The sequence below is a fragment of the Haliotis rubra genome, unplaced genomic scaffold, assembly GCF_003918875.1.
Source record: "Haliotis rubra isolate DU_JTF1 unplaced genomic scaffold, ASM391887v1 Scf501, whole genome shotgun sequence".
NCBI classification, from domain to species: domain Eukaryota; kingdom Metazoa; phylum Mollusca; class Gastropoda; order Lepetellida; family Haliotidae; genus Haliotis; species Haliotis rubra.
Genome location: NW_025767193.1, coordinates 142,843 through 164,593, shown reverse-complemented (window position 1 = coordinate 164,593; position 21,751 = coordinate 142,843). Strand labels below are relative to the sequence as shown.

The 21,751-nt window shown below is 37.7% G+C and overlaps 2 protein-coding genes across 2 annotated transcripts in view; both read left to right on the top strand.

Moving 5' to 3' along the window:
- LOC124291896 (general transcription factor 3C polypeptide 1-like) overlaps positions 1-21,751 on the top strand; it is a 308,102-nt gene that overhangs the window by 222,501 nt on the left and 63,850 nt on the right. The window lies entirely within an intron of this gene.
- On the top strand, positions 15,186-20,645 carry LOC124291897 (FMRFamide receptor-like). Its single transcript, XM_046728966.1, has one exon. The coding sequence runs from the start codon at positions 16,851-16,853 to the stop codon at positions 18,213-18,215; it is 1,365 nt and encodes a 454-aa protein (XP_046584922.1). The 5' UTR covers positions 15,186-16,850; the 3' UTR covers positions 18,216-20,645.

Below are 21,751 nucleotides of genomic sequence, written 5' to 3'. Positions count from 1 at the left end.
CATGACAATGGTAAATCTTATGTAAATGTTATGTCAAGTATGAGAGATATGACGGGTATTGTGTCATGACAATGGTAAATCTCATGTAAATGTTATGTCAAGTATGAGAGATATGACGGGTATTGTGTCATGACAATGGTAAATCTTATGTAAATATTATGTCAAGTATCAGAGATATGACAGGTGTCATGACAATGGTAAATCTTATGTAAATGTTATGTCAAGTATGAGAGATATGACAGGTGTCATGACAATGGTAAATCTCATGTAAATATTATGTCAAGTATCAGAGATATGACAGGTGTCATGACAATGGTAAATCTCATGTAAATATTATGTCAAGTATCAGAGATATGACAGGTATAGTGTCATGACAATGGTAAATCTTATGTAAATATTATGTCAAGTATGAGAGATATGACGGGTATTGTGTCATGACAATAGTAAATCTCATGTAAATGTTATGTCAAATATGAGAGATATGACGGGTATTGTGTCATGACAATGGTAAATCTCATGTAAATATTATGTCAAGTATGAGAGATATGACAGTTATAGTGTCATGACAATGGTAAATCTCATGTAAATATTATGTCAAGTATGAGAGATGTGACAGTTATAGTGTCATGACAATGGTAAATCTCATGTAAATATTATGTCAAGTATCAGAGATATGACAGGTATAGTGTCATGACAATGGTAAATCTCGTGTAAATATTATGTCAAGTATCAGAGATATGACAGGTATAGTGTCATGACAATGGTAAATCTCATGTAAATATTATGTCAAGTATCAGAGATATGACAGGTATAGTGTCATGACAATGGTAAATCTCATGTAAATATTATGTCAAGTATCAGAGATATGACAGGTATAGTGTCATGACAATGGTAAATCTCGTGTAAATATTATGTCAAGTATCAGAGATATGACAGGTATAGTGTCATGACAATGGTAAATCTCATGTAAATATTATGTCAAGTATCAGAGATATGACAGGTATAGTGTCATGACAATGGTAAATCTCATGTAAATATTATGTCAAGTATGAGAGATATGACAGGTATAGTGTCATGACAATGGTAAATCTTATGTAAATGTTATGTCAAGTATGAGAGATATGACAGGTGTCATGACAATGGTAAATCTCATGTAAATGTTATGTCAAGTATGAGAGATATGACGGGTATTGTGTCATGACAATGGTAAATCTTATGTAAATATTATGTCAAGTATCAGAGATATGACAGGTGTCATGACAATGGTAAATCTTATGTAAATGTTATGTCAAGTATGAGAGATATGACAGGTGTCATGACAATGGTAAATCTCATGTAAATATTATGTCAAGTATCAGAGATATGACAGGTGTCATGACAATGGTAAATCTCATGTAAATATTATGTCAAGTATCAGAGATATGACAGGTATAGTGTCATGACAGTGGTAAATCTTATGTAAATGTTATGTCAAGTATGAGAGATATGACGGGTATTGTGTCATGACAATGGTAAATCTCATGTAAATATTATGTCAAGTATCAGAGATATGACAGTTATAGTGTCATGACAATGGTAAATCTCATGTAAATATTATGTCAAGTATGAGAGATATGACAGTTATAGTGTCATGACAATGGTAAATCTCATGTAAATATTATGTCAAGTATCAGAGATATGACAGGTATTGTGTCATGACAATGGTAAATCTCGTGTAAATATTATGTCAAGTATCAGAGATATGACAGGTATAGTGTCATGACAATGGTAAATCTCATGTAAATGTTATGTCAAGTATGAGAGATATGACAGGTATAGTGTCATGACAATGGTAAATCTCATGTAAATATTATGTCAAGTATCAGAGATATGACGGGTATTGTGTCATGACAATGGTAAATCTCATGTAAATGTTATGTCAAGTATGAGAGATATGACGGGTATTGTGTCATGACAATGGTAAATCTCATGTAAATATTATGTCAAGTATCAGAGATATGACAGGTATAGTGTCATGACAATATTAATGGTATAGCACTACAACTGTTGTACAAATTTTAACAGGTGTTGTGTTGCGACAATGGTAAATCTTGTGTTACACAATGGGAGTTATGACACGCATAGTGTCTTAACTGTCGTAAGTCTTCTATCAAAGTATGGCAGTTACGTTGGTATCATGTCAAAATTATCGTAAGTCTTCTATCAAAGTACATGTATGGCAGTTACGAAGGTATCATGTCACAATTATCGTATGTCTCTGTCAAAGTATGGCAGTTATGACTGGCATAATTATAAAATCAGCGACTAAAGTAAGGCTATGATAGGATTAGGGTGTGACAACTTATTAATCATCACACTGCTTATTGTGAATCTTTGTCAAAGCATGTTAAGGGCCTGAGAACCACAGCTCTGTCTATTGTAAGGCAAGGTTAAAGTATTGTGGACAAAATGTATGTTAATGAATATCAATTATGACAGTTCTACTCCTATAGAAGGACAGTTGGAGCTCAACAGATGTTCATGTTAAAGTATGGGAGTTAATGATGGTGATGCAGCACGTGACTATCATCTGTTCATGTAGAGTGAGACTGTGTAGCTAAACTGAGATCAGTTTATGAAAGCTTCCTCAGATCCTTATATTATAAATCATTTTCAATGTCCATGTATCCTGCAGATGGTCATATCCCACACGTTTAGTAGAATATCACCAATTATGAAAATACTTATCTCAGTCCGTACATTCCAGTGAGTGAGCTGGAGGGTGAAGTTTTATTTGTTCATATGGCAGCAGTCTGTAAATAATCGAGTCTGGACCAGACAATCCAGTGATTAACATCATGAGCATCGATCTACTAAACTGAGATACAATGACATGTGTCAACCAAATCAGCAAGCCTGACCACCCGATCCCGTTAGTCGCCTCTTATGACAAGCATGGTTGCTGAAGACAAATTCTAACCCGGATTTTCACGGGTTGAGTGTGAGAGTGAGGTCGGTAATTAGTTCCAGCTGTATTACTATCAGTTCACCAAGACTGGGTTTTACATACAATGTCCAGGGAATCAAACCCAGCATGGAGTCCATATACTTTCCATTGGGCTACCCTAAACTCTTATAAAGACATTGTATCGGCTGAATGGTTCACTTTGCATGACTAGCAATCACTGTGACCCATATCAGCCAACATTGTAAACGTCATCACAGTTGTGAGCCTAGACTAACGCTTAGTCTCTGAATATGTATAATTTTGATTGTAACAAATAAACCCATTTAAATTGAAAAGGAGCCCCAGTGAGTTGGAACCTTGAGAAATCTAGACTTGCTTCTTTTAGGGCTTTAGCATTGCAGGGAAGGCTAGGCGTTAGGGAAAATAATATGGTTCAGGGACTGTGAGAAAGACTATGGTGGGCCTACATCAGTGATGAGTGCAGAAAGGAAGACAGCTCTGAAAGAAATCACAACTATTGATTAATAGGAAACTAACAGGCGATGTTTTGTAACCTGTAGGTCTGCCCCTTGTTACTGTGATAACATCGAGACATGGAGATATAGACGATGTCTGTATGGCAAATGCGGTAGGTCGCTCGGCAGATTTGTTTTGTCAAGATTCGATATTTCCAGGAAAACTCGTCAGCAGTGTCTTGTGATTTATTCTAAATTCCTTGTTGAATGAAATTTGATGTGAAAAAATGAACGAGTTTTCTAATGGATGTTGGTTTTTTTGTTCTGTTTTTTTGTTTTTGCAATTGATTGAACTAAGAACTCATACAAAGAATTCATAGCATGTCATACAGACCCTGAAACAAATGTACTTAATACAACCCATGGAAGTCTTGAATGTATGGCATGTCCAGATACCACTGTTTCTGAAAATGTTCAATAAAGTCTCGGGACTTTTTAATCAGTGTACATTTACTGCCTGTAGCTATTCATGATATTGTCATCCAGTCTTACAGCAATATTTGAAACTATTTTTATTGGCCTTGGTGTATTGTAAATTCCTGGAAAAGACTTTCAGCAACATTGTCATCACTGTGAATACCTGTTTTATGAATTTGAAGCCAGATTGTGAAAATGTCTAGCCAGCTCTGTCCTCACAATAATCTAATTTGGGAAGAGGAATGGATTGTGTAACGAAAGGTTTCATAGACTTTATGTTTGTCGGACAGTGTTATGGCAGCAAGTTCTTGGCACATAGATTGGTCTGGTGGTGTACTGGTACCTTTTGGTAGTTTTGGATTTCTGAATAAAATATCTTTGCATTTCCATGCCAACAAGTTTGACTTTGACTGAAACTGGTGGTAGTGCTCCTTTCTGGAGCAGAACTTTTAAAACCTTTCAATACTCTCCTTCCACCTTTCTATATACACATCAAAATTATGACATAATCAGAACTCGTAGACATATTTATGAAGAATATTTTGCCATTCCGGGGGATATTGATGACTTTGTCTTCTTGTTAACATTGAAGTCAATCCCGTTGAACCCATATGAAATTTCATGCGATCCCATACATTCTGTATAAGTGTTGTACGTTATGATTGGAAATGCTTCTGAATCGTATTTGCCACAGTGGTTATGTGATGGCCCTGTCTCTAAGGAATATCCGTCGCTTCCATCCCGATACAACATAGTCCACTAGGCCACTAGGTCTCGGAGACTTCCAACTTATTACTGTTTCTTATCAAGTCCCATACTCCTGGTGGGAGTGTATCAACCCCCTGACGATATAGACTGGAAGTCACGGCAACTGACAAATGTCAGTTTCTTTTCAACTCAATCAAGCTATCCGATTTAGGTCAATGATATTTACTGCTCTGTATTTGATGCAATTTTCAGATTGGTGAAGATTCTGTTCTCCATGCCATTGTCTGTGACCATCATAGCGTCTTGGCTGGGATTTCAGTAAAACAATTCCAAATCAGACAATTTGTACGCAGCGGATAACTGAGATGTTCATGGGTGAGATAACGTGAGAGAAAAACATCACTTTCTAATTTTGTCAATCAGTTTTAAAGGAAACTTCATTTTTGTAGATTTCTGTGTATTTTTTAGGTGAAACTATTACAGAAACTTGTTTTAAACAATACATATTCATTCCCGCAAAAAGAAATATTGCAATGTGTAATGTTTGAAAAGTTGAATATAGAATATATTTGTAATAATAGAATATAATTTTAATAGCATGCAGTTTTAAATCATAGGAGGCGGTGGGGTAACCTAGTGGTTAAAGCGTTTGCTCGTCTTGCCGAAGACCTGGGTTCCATTCCCAACTTGGGTACAATGTGTGAAGCCCACTTCTGGTGTCCTTTGCCATGATATTGCTGAAATATTGCTCACTCACTCACTCACTCACATACCTAAATCATAGTATAGCCATTTCAAACCCTCCCCTTTTAGGAGATTTCATCTACCCCTTATTATTAAAAAAGCATACTTATTAAGGACTGATGGCTAGCCAAGTGGTTAAGGCATTTACTGCTTTAGCAGAATATCCGGTTTAATTCCTGACATGGGTACACTGTGCTGAAACAAAACATCACATAGGTCAGGACTGACTGGGACGAGGTATTAGATCTGATAGGAAAACTGGTCACGTTGCTGATTGAATTTAGATCGACTGAAACTAGAGCACAAAGACATTTAGTCTGTGATGGCAATCTCTGATGTACTGTGTTGAACCAGTGAACCGTACGTGTCCCTGCTGTCGATGGATGTTTTGTAATGTCTGCTCAAATCGTGATGAAAGAAACACCACTTAATGATGTACCTTAGGGAGTGAAACAGTACTTTGTAATACACCTTTCAGGAGCTCATTTCGTATGGGTCTCGGATCACCAAAATTGCTTTAAATTGGGTCTTGTTAACTTAAGAGATTCGAGCTGATTTGAATTAGTCTCCTGTCTGTCTAGTCTGATGTCTGGATGGTTGAACTGATTACAAATCTCCTGTCTGTTTGGTTCTCCATTAACTTCATGTTCTGATACAAATACTTTCAGCATGGAGGAACAGTTAGAGGTGTGGAGTAGGTGGAATGTTCCGCTTTGGTTAAAGCTCCTAGTTAATGACTGACTGACTGAGTTTGGTTTTACGCCGCCGCTTTTAGCAATATTCCAGCAACATCACGGCTGGGGACACCTGAAATGAACTTCACACATTGTGCCCATGTGGGGATTCGAACCCGGGTCTTAGGCGTGACGAGCAGACGCTTTAACCATTTGGCTACCCCACCGCCCCCCTAGTTAATGGGGATGAGTTATTTGTGTGGTGTTTTTTGTATGTATTATATGACTGTAGATAAGCCAAAGTCCCAACTTGACCGTTAAAATCAGTATCAAAATAGTATGTTCAATACATAAGCCCAACCACTAACCATCACTCATCTTCTTGTCATGATCAGCCTTCTGAAATAGAGTGCCAATAAATCCATATTGAATCCTGAAGTAAATCCTGTGGGAATAGTAGTGTATAATAGTTTCAGATACAATTTTTGTATGCTCACTGCATCAGAAAATATTTTGATATATTATTCGGTATATTTTAACTAAATCACCGGTAGATCGCAGGGAAACGTGTGCACAGCTGATTGCTATATCTGGTTCTGTTTACAAGACAAATACACACGTTAATCTTAATTCCTGCATATAATACAATGCCTAGCAAACACAAATTAGAACTGAAAAGGTAATACATGTTGTCTAGTGATGTTTAATTGCAAATTATTGACAAGATCAACTGGACAACACTGCTTGTCGTAAGAGATGACTAACGGGATTGGTGCTGACTTAGTTGACACATGTCATTGGTTCCCAATTACGCAGATCGATGCTCATGTTGTTGATCACTGGATTATCTGGTCCAGACTCGATTATTTACAGACCGCCGCCATATACCCATACATCACACTCCGGCACAGCGATGACTTAACATAACATCACTGCCACAGGCTAATTTGCATATCACGTGACTGGACTTTTCTCTTGTTTGTAATCAAACGCGCATATTCATAATAAGAAGAGACTGGACTCACGAAAGCTTTTTGGCGCTCTCTTCATAATGTTTTACATTGTTACATATATATTCTTCCACAACAGCGACAGTTAGGTCTATGACAGTACATATTTAGATATCAAACTGGCTGCATCGTTTGCTCTCCGTCGGCTTTGATGACAGCATGTGGAGCCGTACAACCTATGTAAACAAAGGATTGCTACGCAAATCGAAATAGTGTTACATGTTTTAGGATATTTTCTCAGTGAAACTAATTCATTCTATTAAAGATGTTTAGTTAGATGTGTAGAGTCGTCAAAAATAAAAGCGTGAAAGAAATCTGTACATTATATTGAATGGACGGTGCAAGATGTGATGAATCGTCACATTTTTCTGGCCTGTGGCAGAGATACTATGCTGGCTTGCCGCATGGAACTCTGGGTAGGAGAGTGGCACAACATCTGCGCTCCAGGAGTATGTGTTGTCTGATCACTCTCACCGGGAGCGTTAGGAACCGTGTGGTTATAACTTACACTTGTCATACCCAAGACCCGGGTTTGATTCCCCACATGGGTACAATGTGTGAAGCCCATTTCTGGCGTCCCCGCCATGATATTGCTGGAATACGCTCACTCACTCACTCACTCTGCTAAATTGCTGTTATGTTTTTTGCTGAATCAAAAAGATGAACATTGCACACATTTTGTTTTAGCTTTCAGAACAAAACTTACGTCTTAAATATATGTATTTTCACTTATTAAAACAAGGATATTTTAGCAAAGACATCCAAGAAATCAAATAATCTTGCCTGATACTGTAAACTGATGCTGGAATTCAGCTGTTTTGCTAAAATATTGCTAAAAGTAGTGTAAAACCTTATCCACAACAGTAATGCTAATTCCAATATACACAGAAGCACTCGCTGACCAGATTAACTTTCTGTTAATTTGATCAATCAATCTTGACAGGTTTGCTATTTTAGTCTAGTAGTGGTGTACAGGGCATTGATGTGTAAGTGCACCTGTGTTGAAGGTCTATCAGCTAATTGTATGTGACATACAACTCATAACTCCCTGCTTGGTGGAGATTCCTGACACTATATACACAGGGTTTGAAAACTGATACATTGTTGTACAAGATGTTAGCTGATTGTTGTCAGTTAAATGATTATAACATAGGTAAATATTGTAGAATTATTACCAGGCTCATTGTTGATATTGTACGATGACGTTTTGATTATATCCGAGTATATTCTTGAATATGTAAACTTAATATCAGTTAAAAACAATCTTTCTTCTTTAAGTGGTATTTAGAAGCTGAGATGATGAAGAAGAACACATTTTTATGGATAGACAGCTGCTTTATTGTAATAGATGCAATGTTTCGTGTAGATCCTAACACCGTTACCAAGGTGTTAGGATCTACACGAAACATCGCATCTGTTGCAATAAAGAAGTTGTCAATCCATAAAAAGTGTTCCTCTTCAACAACTGTAAATATTGATGGAATGTGTTCTTGCTGTGCCTATGAGTCAGTGTAAGCCCTGCTATTAACATATCATTACCTGCCAATCAAACATAAATGACAAAGACAGACTCGGGTTTAAATATCAGAGCTTGAACAGGGTGAGATAAATTGCTGAAACAGTATGATAGTCTGAAGATTCACTGAATCAGTCATGTTTTAAAAAAGATGTCAGAGAGCCATAGATTTTTTTTTTGTCCCCTGCCACAAAGCAGAACGGGGGACTATTCAGCGGCGTCCGTACGTCCATCCTGATTCTTGTTCACGCGATATCTCATGGACTGTTTTACCCAATGTCTTCAAATTTGGTAGCAGCCTACATTGGGGGGATTACACGGACACCAGTTTATTTGGTTGACCTTGACCTTATTTTCAAGGTGACCACGACACTTTGACCACTTTTCAAACTCTCGTTAACGCGATATCTCATGAACTGTTGTACCCAATGTTTTCAAATGTGATGACAGCCTACATTGGGGGATTATGCAGACACCAGTAAATTTGGGTGACCTTGACCTTATCTTCAAGGTCACCACGACACTTTGACCACTTTTCAAACTTATTTAAACGCGATATCTCATAAAACATTGCACCCAATGTTTTCAAGTATGTCGACAGCCTACATAGGGTGATTATGCAGACACCAGTCATTTCAGGCATCTTGTATGTGACCAAAAAATAAAAAGTAGTAAATATAGATATTCCATTCTTTAGCCACGTGGGACATTGCCATATCAGTGGTAAACAGTTGGGTTTTTTTTCTCAACCTTCAGGAAAATGTTTAGTACTGTACGTTCAGTACATTGCAATTGACTGTCTGGCAAGAGGTTAAATTGTTGTCCTGGCAATCGGTTAATTTGCTATGTAATCCTTAAGTCAGATTATGCCCGTAAAGATCCGGGTTAGAACTGATCTTCAGTAACCCATGCTTGTTGTAAGTGGAGACTAACGGGATCGGGTGGTCAGGCTCGCTGACTTGGTTGACACATGTCATCGTATCCCATTTGCATAGATCGATGCTCAAGCTGTTGATTACTGGATTGTCTGGTCCACACTCGATTATTTACAGACTGCCGCCATATAACTGGAATATCGCTGAGTACAGCGTTAAAAAAAACCCTGAAAAAGTCCCCAAATATCTAAGAATGCCTGTTTGTCAGGTTCAAAACTCAGATTCTCCTTTGTAAAGGTCATTGCTCAGCATCTCTGTCCTTGAGATTCTCACTAAACTGCGTACTGGTGACTGACCATACAGTACTGAAATGCTGTAACATAACTGAAACCAATTTCTAAGTAGATTAAATATCAGCTAAAACACGGTTGTCATGAAAGTTCACTTAGACCAAACCAATTTTATTTCTTGTTTTATGGATCCACCAGTCGTATTTTTTCAAGAATAAGAAAAAAAATGAAAATAAATTTTCCCCGCTCAAAAAATAAAATCCTCATGTTTTTATTGTCCAAAAATGTAAACTTACAAACAACAATTTTTTAATTGTTTTTTGCCCCATATAAACTTAATAAATTGCCAAAAATAAAATACTTTTAGTATTTAAAAGGAAAATTATTTTGACTAGTGATTATTATTTTTAATTTTTTTCCCTCCTACATTTAGGTTTTCTTAGGAGAAAAATCCGTAAAACAAGCAATAAAATTGGTCTGGCCTTATAAACAATTTGAGAAACTTCATTGCTCGACCCTCAACGACAATCACGATGTTTTGGAATACGTTTCAATACTGTCATTAGGCCAGCTGACACGCTCATTAACATTATTTTGTTGTAATGGTCGTGAAAGTTCACTTAGTGACTTAAGGAACAGCAATCATCCCTTGAGGTCAAATGGCTAATGATGAACTTACAGTCAATAATAGTTTTATAATAGATAGTAATGAGAATATTTATAACATACCTTTTCCAGGCTAGATATCCTGCTCAAAACGCACAATCTGATCATTATTACCCCTCATAGGCACTAAAAAGTTATAGGGCAAGTTTACACGAAAATTAACCTTTTTGTCTTGCACTTTGTCATCATAAAAAGTGTTTGTCAAGTAGTTTTATGGCCAAAACAGTACAGATATCAGAAGTAACTGATTTATTTTTTGAGTTATATCGATTTTGAGTTATAGAACCGAGAGTTCTATGTCTACAATAAACACAACATGGCTTATGTCCCTTGGAAATGAAGTCATTGGTGCCAAACCGACAAACGAATGATGTTGTTAGACTCATTTCAAGTGGTGCAGGTATAGGTGTGGTTCTTGTGTCTCGATGCACAGGCTGCTGTTTTAATCCAGCTGTTGCCTGGTCTTCAGCTGGCTGTGTGGTTAGTTCCACGCTGTGATGACGTTGCAGTTTGAAAAAAACGTATACATTGTACAAACAGTGTTACCACGTAACCAAATTGTACAACATTCAACCTGAGTCGGTCGTCTTTCAACAGTATCGTTTTTCACAAAAACTAAAACGTTTATGCACTACATCTAGCTTGCCATCGGTAAATGTGTCAGCATTCTACTTTTGTTACATAAATTCCTACATAAATCGTAAATATATGTCCCACCTCTTCCTCTCTTCCCACCTATAAATACCATATCCAAATACATCACGAAGAAAAATGCAATTGGGAGTTTTTAATTCTGTTTGAAGTTCAGTTTTCTATGACATCATCCGCTCATTGTAAGGCAGATATACTGAAAATTACATGCATCGTAAATCTGGCCAGTTATGACACATTACGAAATACACACAGTTAACGTCAAAGTGAATTTTCAGCCATATTGCAGAGTGTTTATAAAATCACGTCACACATACTCTTACACGAATCCCTGAATTCCTCATACAGTTCAAAATAAAATGGCAAATGGTCTTTGTCACCAATACCAAGTGTTTCAGTGAAATCTAACGAAATATATCAGATGCCGCGGTGGGAAAGGACCACATGTTTGAAATGTAAACAAATTTTTTTTTAGGCCTAACCAAATATCAAAATTAAAATCAACAAACTTGGAATTGAAATCAGGCAAACTTTTGAAGGCGTCATTTAGACTGAAAATTCAGAAACTATCTTGGTGATATTTGTTGAATGCGTCTTACTGTAATCTTAAACTACCAGCTTGTTTGTTTATTATTTAATGCGCTCTGAATTATTCCAGCTGTATGACAGCTAATCTACCAGTAGAAGTTAGAGAGTAAACAGCCTGTAATGAATTGGGTTTATGAGGAATGTTATTACATGTGTATCTGCAGTTAATTTCAAACCCATACTAAAAAGTGCACATATCTTAACTGCGTGTTTTAAATTTAAAATCTGCACTAATTGCACTCTCTGTTCAATGACACTTTCAATCTTGTAAATATTGTCACAGCAAATCTTTCTTACGATAATCAAAATATTTTTAAAAATGAATATGAGTGGGAGTGCAGGTTTTAAGCTGGTTTTACCAAATTGTAGTGGGGGACACCAGCAATCTGCTTCATAAATGGACCCCTGTAAGGAATCAACCCAGGCTCTTGGCGTGATTTACCAATGCTTGAAACACTAGGCTACTCGACTACCTGCCATAAAAGAGGACTCAAAACATATTGGTCAGTTTCGGAGACCTTCATTACTCTGGAGTTCCCTCGAACATTACACTAACATGCCGAGACAAACAGAAGTACTACGTAAAGCAGCATGAAACCATTCTCACTCACAGAATGTATTCCCATAATCCACGATAGCGATTCTGGCCCATCTTACCTCAGTGAGCCAAATATATCACCATTAACTTTCTGTCACGTGAGTTAAGATGTTAACCACATATCCCAAATCACTGATGCCATTTTCAAATGATTTTCAAATGCTGTGCAATGTCGAAGCGACAAGCGCCTACCTTTTGATGCAAATTGAAGGCAGATGCTACCTGTAGGGCAAGACACCTGGTGTCATCATAGATTTTCAGTGATCCATCCATATAATCTCACAACTATTTTCATTTTCGTTGAGATATTACTTTAGATAAATCAGTGCCTGCCTACCTCTTTTCTCGAACACCTGGTGTCTCCACAGATTTGCAGCAATGAATTCACATATTATTCACATCTATTTTCCTTGCTGTTTAGATATCGTTACTTTGGATAAATCAGGACCTTACCTCTTTTCTCGAACACCTGGTGTCTCCACAGATTTTCAGCAATGAATTAATATATTCACATCTATTTTCCTTGCTGTTTAGATATCATTACTTTAGATAATGCAGGACCTTACCTCTTTTCTCGAACACCTGGTGTCTCCACAGATTTACAATGTTTCATTCTGACAGTTTTCACCATTATCTGCCTTTTACACCCATAGGAATATGCTTGGGCAGGTAAACGAGACAGGTTATTCTCAGGCGTTCAGGGCAAGTGGGGTAGCCTAGTGGTTAAAGCGTTTGCTCGCAAGGCCAAACTGACTGACTGAGTTTGGTTTGACGCCACTTTGAGCAATATTCCGGCAACATCACGGCGGGGGACACCAGAAATGGGCTTCACACATTGTACCCATGTGGGGATTCGAACCCGGGTCTTTGGCGTGACGAGCAAAAGCTTGAACCACTAGGCTACCCAACCGCCCCGCCACGCCAAAGAGCGGGGTTTGATTCCTCACATGGGTACAATGTCTGAAGCCCATTTCTGCTGATCCCCACCGTGATATTGCTGGAATATTGCTAAAGTGGCGTAGAACTAAATTCATTCATTCATTTTATTTAATATTACAATAAACAGGCAGACATTCCTTTCTTTGGGTCAACTATTTATGCTTAGTCAGTTCTTCTTACAAAACAGGAAAATAAAATAAACAATGTAAATGAAATAGTTTAAACTGATGATGCACAATGGTTGGTTCCTGACAATGGCTAATGGAAGCTACAAGGACTCAAGTACCCGTTAGTTCATGTTAGAACTAGGTTTCATGTTGGTTTTCAACAGCAAATAAACACGTAAAGATACGGAAGAGGACTGATGTTAATGAACAGCTCGAGATGTCCATTGGGGCAGTTAACCGGTGTCTCTGTTCAATTAACACAGATTAGAAATTAGCTTCTTGTGTTTCTAATGACTCCCTGGGGCGAGGAGTAAATCATATATATGTCGAACAAGAAACCGCTGAAATAGCAGGTGAGCGCTGCAAAGATTCAGGAACAGTATCCCATTTATAGACTGTAATTAATTGGCGACCTCATATATCCCCCCGCTGTGACAAATATGAGCTTATTGTGACTAGGATTAGATTATTGTGTGGCGAAAATTCACATATGCATGTAGTTTTTGGTGACGCAAATGGGGTTAGTGAAATATCTTTGTTTGTTCGGGCGATATTAATGAGAAGGCCATGTCATTGTTTTTCAATTTAGGTTTTTACACTTGATGGGTTCAAAAACAAGGGGCAGGTAACTCTTATTCATCTGAGTGTCTAGTGCCTACATTTAAGCCCATTTCTGGTGTCCCCCGTTATATTGTGATGCAGTGAATTTTATTCACATTGTACCTACATGGTGAGTGAAATTCACATTGTACTAGTGGTCAAAACTTTGATCGTCATGCCGAGTTTGATACAGCTTGGGTACAATGTGTGAAGCCCATTTCTGGTGTCCCCTACTGTGATATTGCCGGAATTTTGCTAAAAGCGGAGTAAAACCTAACTCACTCACTCTTATGTGATTACTTTTCTTGTTTATCACAGAAGATTTTTTTCCACATATTGTTTGTGCAAAGAATGAAACTACAGGGCCCATGGAGTGAGTGAATATGGTTTTAAGCCGCTTTTAGCAATATTCCAGCAATATCATGGCATGGCAGGGGGGACACCGAAAACGAGCGAATGCTTTAACCACTAGGCTACCCCATCACCCCGTAGTGGTTAAAGCGTTACCTCGTCACGCAGAAGACCCGGGTTTGATTCCCCACATGGGTACAATGTGTGAAGCTCATTTCTGGTGTCTTTCTCTCCTTCCCCCCGCCATGATATTGCTGGAATATTGCTAAAAGCGGGGAAACACATACTCACTCACTCACTCAAGATAGCTGTAAGTTTGACATGTCAGTGTTCTTCACAACTGTGTTTTTATGTCTCCTAATCACCTGCTTGAAATTACAAGGAGGTTCAACAAATCAATAGTTATTATTGATAGAAAGAAAATAGGAAATGAATTATAAATAGAAGCAAAAATAATCAAATCAAGGTTCACAATATTAAGAGTGCAGAGAAAGAATATAGGCTATTGATCATTTGATTGAACTGGTTAGAAGATGTTTGACCTCCTCCTACTTAAGTCTGATAGGTTCCAAGCTTTAGGAAATCGTCGGAACACTTTAGGCAGCTTAGTGATATCTGCTCAAGCTTTAGAAAATTGTCAGAACAGTTTAGGCAGCATAGTGCTGCAAGTTCCAACACTGAGTAAGATGTTTAGATGTTCAGAGAGTGTTTTCATCACAACCTCTCTAGCCTGTCCTCCACACCTCCACAGCACCCTGCTCTCTCACAACTGGTCTGTGTAATTTGTTTTGCTCGGACTCCTAAGTCCCTCCTTACACAGTCACCTGCAACCAATGAGAGCAACCTACGCCAACACCTCTCCTAGTCCCTCAATACAGAGCCAAACATCAGCGCTTGCTGCAATTAGATGCTGGAGTACGAGATAGCTCTCTAAATACACTGCTGTACGGCGCTATTGATTCTAGAGGGAGTTTGGAGTAATATCCATTGTTCACTCGCTCGCTCACTAAAATTGTCCACAACTCCTTAAGAAATGCCCTTTAAGCTTGGACAGCTCAATTCATGATTTTTTTCTTTTAATTCCAGAAAGAATGGATGCTGTCTACAACAGAGAGATGGAATATGTGAGGATGGTTTAAAGAAGAAATTGTCAAATGTGTGGAATGGTCTGCTTTCATCAATGATAGTGACTTTGGATGTCGTCTTATATAACATGATTATTGACATGACTACAAGTGGGATTTGCAGAAAGCCGACGCAGATTGCATCGTCGTGACAAGGCAACCAAAGTGTTTTCTGGAAGTTCAATTTTGCCCTTTCCAATTTTCATGACGTATTTTTAAAAAGTTCAAAACAGTCTTCTTCTGAATCAGGTGTGTCAGAAACTGGCAATCACACTGTGCCCTTGTACTTGAGGAACAGTAGGATGTGATATAACTATTATACAGATAACAGAAGGATTTGATATAACTATTATACAGATAACAGAAGGATGTGATATTAGTGTTGTAATACTTGCTCAACAGAAGGGTGTGATAAAACTTGTAATACTTGAACAACAGGATTTGATAATACTGTTGAAATACTTGAACAACAGAAGGATCTTATAATACTATTGCAATTCTTGAACAACAGAAGGATCTTATAATACTATTGCAAAACTTGAACAACAGAAGGATCTTATAATACTATTGCAATACTTGAACAACAGAAGGATCTGTTTGTACTGTTGTAATACTTGAACTACAGAAGGATCTGTTTGTACTGTTGTAATACTTGAACTACAGAAGGATCTGTTTGTACTGTTGTAATACTTGAACTACAGAAGGATCTGTTTGTACTGTTGTAATACTTGAACTACAGAAGGATCTTATAATACTATTGCAATACTTGAACAACAGAAGGATCTGTTTGTACTGTTGTAATACCTGAACTACAGAAGGATCTGTTTGTACTGTTGTAATACTTGAACTACAGAAGGATAATTGTTTTATTCAGAGAATCAACAAATGATTCCAGTCTCAGAGGACTTATCAACATCAGGAGCTTCCTTGTTTGTTATCTGTGAAAAAAACACATTTGTCTGAAACCATTATCATGAGAGACACTCACAGAGGCATGTCGGGATTATTAGCCTAACTACATCAAGAAATTGATTACCTGCTTCGACAGCCCATTGACGAGAACTGTCAAGTCACATACGAGTCAAACAGGAGCTGGGTAGTGACTGGTTGCTACATGAAATTGTGATTGGTTGATTCATGAAATAACTGGATTGTGATTGGCTGAATTCTGATATGCGTGTGGGAAGGTACAGAGTTATCATTCCTGGACACAGGTGGGTTTTCCCAGTCCATGAATCTCGGGGCCAATGAATCAGTAAAGACAAGCATATCCATGGCTGACTTAAAGAGGGAGGACACAGATGACACGATGATGCCATCTGTCATCTTTCAGGGATGCTGGAAGCGTTTGATCTGAATGGTGACAAAACAAGATAAAAACATGATCAACCAATTTTCAATGAAATCAATACCCTTACCTTGACAGCTGGGCAAGGATACTCATTCAGTTTTCTGTCGGGAAAAGTAACAATGACGACAACGGATACAGCTGTGAACAGTTCCTACGACAACTACACGTTGTATAGAATGGAATTTCCAAATTTCACCGAGGATGATTCCTTCAGTCGTAAGCTGCTTACCTACTATCTGATGGGTGTTGGCGGCATGACGATAAGCTGCCTTGGAATCATTGGCAATATCTTGTCCATTGTTGTACTGACAACGAAGTCCATGCGTTCATCAACCTACATGTATTTAGCAGCCTTGGCGGCGTGTGACACGCTCGTGCTTATTGTCACAATGCTAATGCTGATTAAGGATACCAAGCCCCCGCAGAAATTCTCAGTGGATTTGTTCGAGGAACCGTATTATGCCTTCATATTCCCCTACGTACACCCGATTGCTGTAACCTTCCAGGTGACGTCTATATGGTTGACATTAGCGTTTACAGTTGACCGATATATCATGATATGTCACCCCTTCCGGGCTGAAACAATGTGTAGTCGGGGCAGAGCCCGTAAAGTCATCGTGTCGTTGTTTGTTTCTGGAATTGTTTTCAATCTGCCACGGTTCTTTGAATATAACACCTTGGAGATTACTTACGAAGATATGAACAATCGGACAATGGAGATGTATATGATAGAGCTGACAGAGATGGGGAACAACGAGTATTTCAAAGAAATCGTTCACTCGTGGTTGTATCTGATATGTGTTTGTGGCCTACCGTTCTTGACTCTCGCTGTTCTTAACTACTTTCTCATACGAGCAGTGCACCTCTCGCGTAAAAAAGGCAAAGAGATCAATGTGCGTGAGAAGCGTAGGAATGACACTACGATAATGTTGATAGGAGTTGTGGTTGTGTTTCTAATCTGCCAGGGCCCTGCTCTTGTCTCACGTATGATGTGGGCATTTAGCTCTCTGGCTAAGCTTGATTCCCAGTATCACACACTAAGTGAGGTTGCCAACTTTCTTGTTATCATGAACTCAGCAATCAATATTGTGCCGTATTACTTTTTTGGTAAAAAGTTCCGCAAGGAATTCTGGAGACTGTTCTGTTCGTGTGTATTTAACAAAGAGGAACTTCGGAAAATGACACGGAGTTTCAGCATCTCTGTTGCCGATGGCAACCGTAAACATCATGTTGTCGCTCATGAAATTAATGGAATGGAAATGAATGGACTGAAACACCTCCACCCTGCAATGCTGGCGCCAAAGGACGGTGTAGCTGCCCCTTTAATTGGTGAGCGAGAACGGTCAGTCTCTGACGTCTCAGACCTCAGTGGCTATGAATACAACCAAAAGAAAACAGGTCACTTTTACCCGAGCTCACATCAACTTCAAGTCAATGGTAAACAGTCTGGATACCTCATTGCCTCAACTGTGGGGAATAAATAACGAAGTGGTACCAGGACAAATTGTACTTAAATATTTGATCAATATTGCGTGGCTTAAAAACTGGATTGAATATAGATCTACTACTTATTGATTTTTATGCTTGTCTGCCTATATGATATGGAGATTAGCCTTTGAACATGCATCATGCTGATCAGTTCCTTGCTGACATTGTTGTACACATGGAAGTGCGACCTGCTTATCTAATAAGAAGCTAACATGTTTAGTCCACAAGAAGATATATGATCACAAAATAATTATTAGATTTTCATTTTCAATTCTTAAATGTGCAGTGGAAGGCATTTCATGTTTGTTATTCAATTTCAAGACATCTCTGACTGTTAAATGTCAGCAGATATTCTTCACTTTTGGGTGAATGTTTGGAGGATTCCCTCAAGTAAAGAAAGAAGGGCACAAATAGTGATATATTTGTCTGTAGGTTTTGGGCACTGTAAGATGATTTGAAGTGGAGTCCTTGGTGGTGAGAAAGGTATTCTGTCATAATCTGGAATAGTTTGTAAGCCTAGTCTGCTTCACAGTCCCTGAACCACATTATTTTCCCAACTGCCCAGCCCTTTCTACAATGCTAAATCCCTAGCAGGTTTCCTCAGGCTCTGAATTTCTCTGGGGCTCTTTTTCAATTTAAATGGGTTATATGATAGATATTCAGAGACTAATCATTTGTCTATTGTAAGGCCAGCACTGTCAGTTTATTGTTTTAAAATGAGCTGACTATTTAGGTTTGAATTTGGAAAGAAATGCTAAAATATATGTTATGTTGAATTTGAAATGTTTTTAGAAATTTTATTTCATTTATTATTAGGAAAGTAACCTTAAATCAACCTAAATGTAAATGTATTTGATAATATTTAAAAATGATTTCCATATTGCCTTATTGGCCAAGGGCCAAAACGATCTTTGAAAAGGGGAATCAGTTGTGGTTCTGAGATTCTATTCTTCTATTTTCTTACTTTTCCAATTTAAAGAGTACCGGTATGTGCTTCAGTGTGTTGTGTGTGGGGATGACTTAATAGTTGATTGTTCGTGGAAAACAGTGAGCTCGTGGAGTGATAGTTTTCATGTATTGATCTGTAATCAAACAATCACTGACTTCATCTTTTGGATGCACACGATGAAATGGAACTCTTAATTATACTGTCCTATTATGAAGTCCCACAATCACATTTAACGAGAAGTAAACAGAAAAATGTTTTATGTCTTTGGTTTTGACTAAGCCTTGCTCCAAGGCTGTACTGAATGCTAAGCCCTTGGATGTACAGTAATACTATCCTTGGAAGAGGCAAGTCTAGATAAGCGGACAGTACAGGACCTGGTCTGTTATTTATTATTTTTTAGAAATTATTATTTAAACTATTAATATTTATTTACCTTGGAGACTTATGCAAGTCTAGATTTGATTGTTCTTATATGATTACTTTTTTTGTTTATCACAGATAATCTTTTCCACATATTGCCAAATGATTTGAAAATTGTAAGTGCAAAGAATGACACTATTTCAAGCATTTTGTGTACCAGTACAATAGGCAATGAAAGTGAGCATGAACCCAAACAAGATCATATCTTTGAATGAAGATGTTATATATTTTCTGTTATTTGGTTTAAAGATCTGTCGACTGTCAAAATGAGAAATGCAAAGAAAAACGTTCTGGATTAGATTTGACGTTTTGATCACCAATTCTGTTAGCCTCATTTAGGACGAAAACAAAATGTGAGTTGTTTTCCAGCCAAGCCACACACATGCTGTGTGAGCCCCTAAACGTTCGCTCAGAGTGAAAATTAAGGCATTATGATTACTACTCCTACATTCACCTGTCCTGTAGGCTATGATTTTAGCCATTAGTACAAAGCCAGAGCCCAGTGAAGCTTTGTGCCCGTCTTGTCAGATTATCCAATAATAGCCTATGTGATAACACATAAGTCCACACGGTGTTTAGAGCCATGTTAGGTGTTGAAGATTAAACATCCATTCAGAGCGATGACGAGGCTCGTAGATTCAAATCTTTTGTTACAGACTTGTATTTCTAGCCATGTGTGATTAGGTTCTCACACAACACTTATCCCTTTGTTGACAGTTTCCACACAAGTTACATAGGAAATTAAGATTTTTTTTCTCATTCTACATGTTTGTTGACAAATTAATAATTTAACTTCAAAGGTTTAGTTTTATGCTTGTTTTACTTTGACCACTGACTAGGGGTTTTAGGAAAGAAACTTCGCAAACCAACAAATAATTCAGGTTTTTCCTGACTACGATTGGCTGTATTCAAAATTCTCCTGATTAAATGCTAACAGACGTTATATCCTTCATTGATACCAATCATATATGTCGATGAAACTGTTATTTCATTTGATTTACATTTTTTATGTCCCCGCCATATATGGCTGGGGGCATATAGGGTTACCCTCCGTGTCCGTCCGTACGTCTGTACGTACGAAACAGGGAATGTACTCTATCCACTTCTCCTCAAAAAACGCTCTGTGGAATTCAATGAACTTATACATGGGCTTTCTTGGGACTCTAATGGTGTGCATCTCATATTTTGTTTTTGTATTTTATTGTTTTTTTGTAAGTTTAGAGACATTTGAACTTAAGTACATTTTGCTGAATTTCTCTATGATGATAGTGTAATACGGGATGAAGTCTATCCACTTCTCCACAAAAACTGCTCAACAGAATTGAATGAACTTCTACATGTCTTTGTAGGGACTCTAAAGGTGTGCATTTCATAATTTTTTATGCAATTTCTTCATTTTGTCACTTTTACAGATGTTTGAACTTAGTTGATTTTTGTTCTATTCAGCCTGTTCGTTCCATTCAACAGGGGGGTGTACGTTATCCACTTCTCCTCAAAAACCACTGCACAAAACTCATTTAGCTTACATATGTCTTTTATAAAGACTCTCAAGGTGTGCATCTCATATTTTGTTTCTGTATTTTATAGTTTTTTGTATGTTTAGAGACATTTGAACTTAGATAAATTGTTTTGAATTTCTCTCTGATGATAGTGAAATAGGGGATTAAGTCTATCCACTTCACAAAAACTGCTCAACAGAATTGATTAAGCTTATACATGTGTTTCATTGGGACTCGAAAGGTGTGCATCTCGTAGTTGCATAGATGTTTATTGAACTTGTTCGTGAATTTTGTTCAATTATTGATCTTTATATGATAATAGGTTGTGTTATCTAACCCCTCAACAGATTGTTTTTAGTGTTTTCAAGTACTTCAGTGGGACCCTGAATGTGTGAACTCTTCCTACAGCAGCGGGGGCATCCGTGTCCCTGGACACAATTCTTTCTTGTTCTATTTCCATCTATTTTCATGTTTGTGAGAAATACTGACATTGCAGGTACAATTATATGTGCAGTTACTGATACATTGTTGCGATGCCATAACCATTTGTTATACTTGATTACACAATGCCATTTAGAAAGTGGTCAGATGTAACATATGTTTTATTTGGGATTACACTTTCTTAGTAAAGTACAGATTCTAGTACTTTTGTTGGGTTGAGTCG

What these genes read in the sequence shown, in the direction of transcription:
- LOC124291897 (XM_046728966.1), top strand. Translation starts at nt 16,851, where the DNA reads ATGACGACAACGGATACAGCTGTGAACAGTTCCTACGACAACTACACG.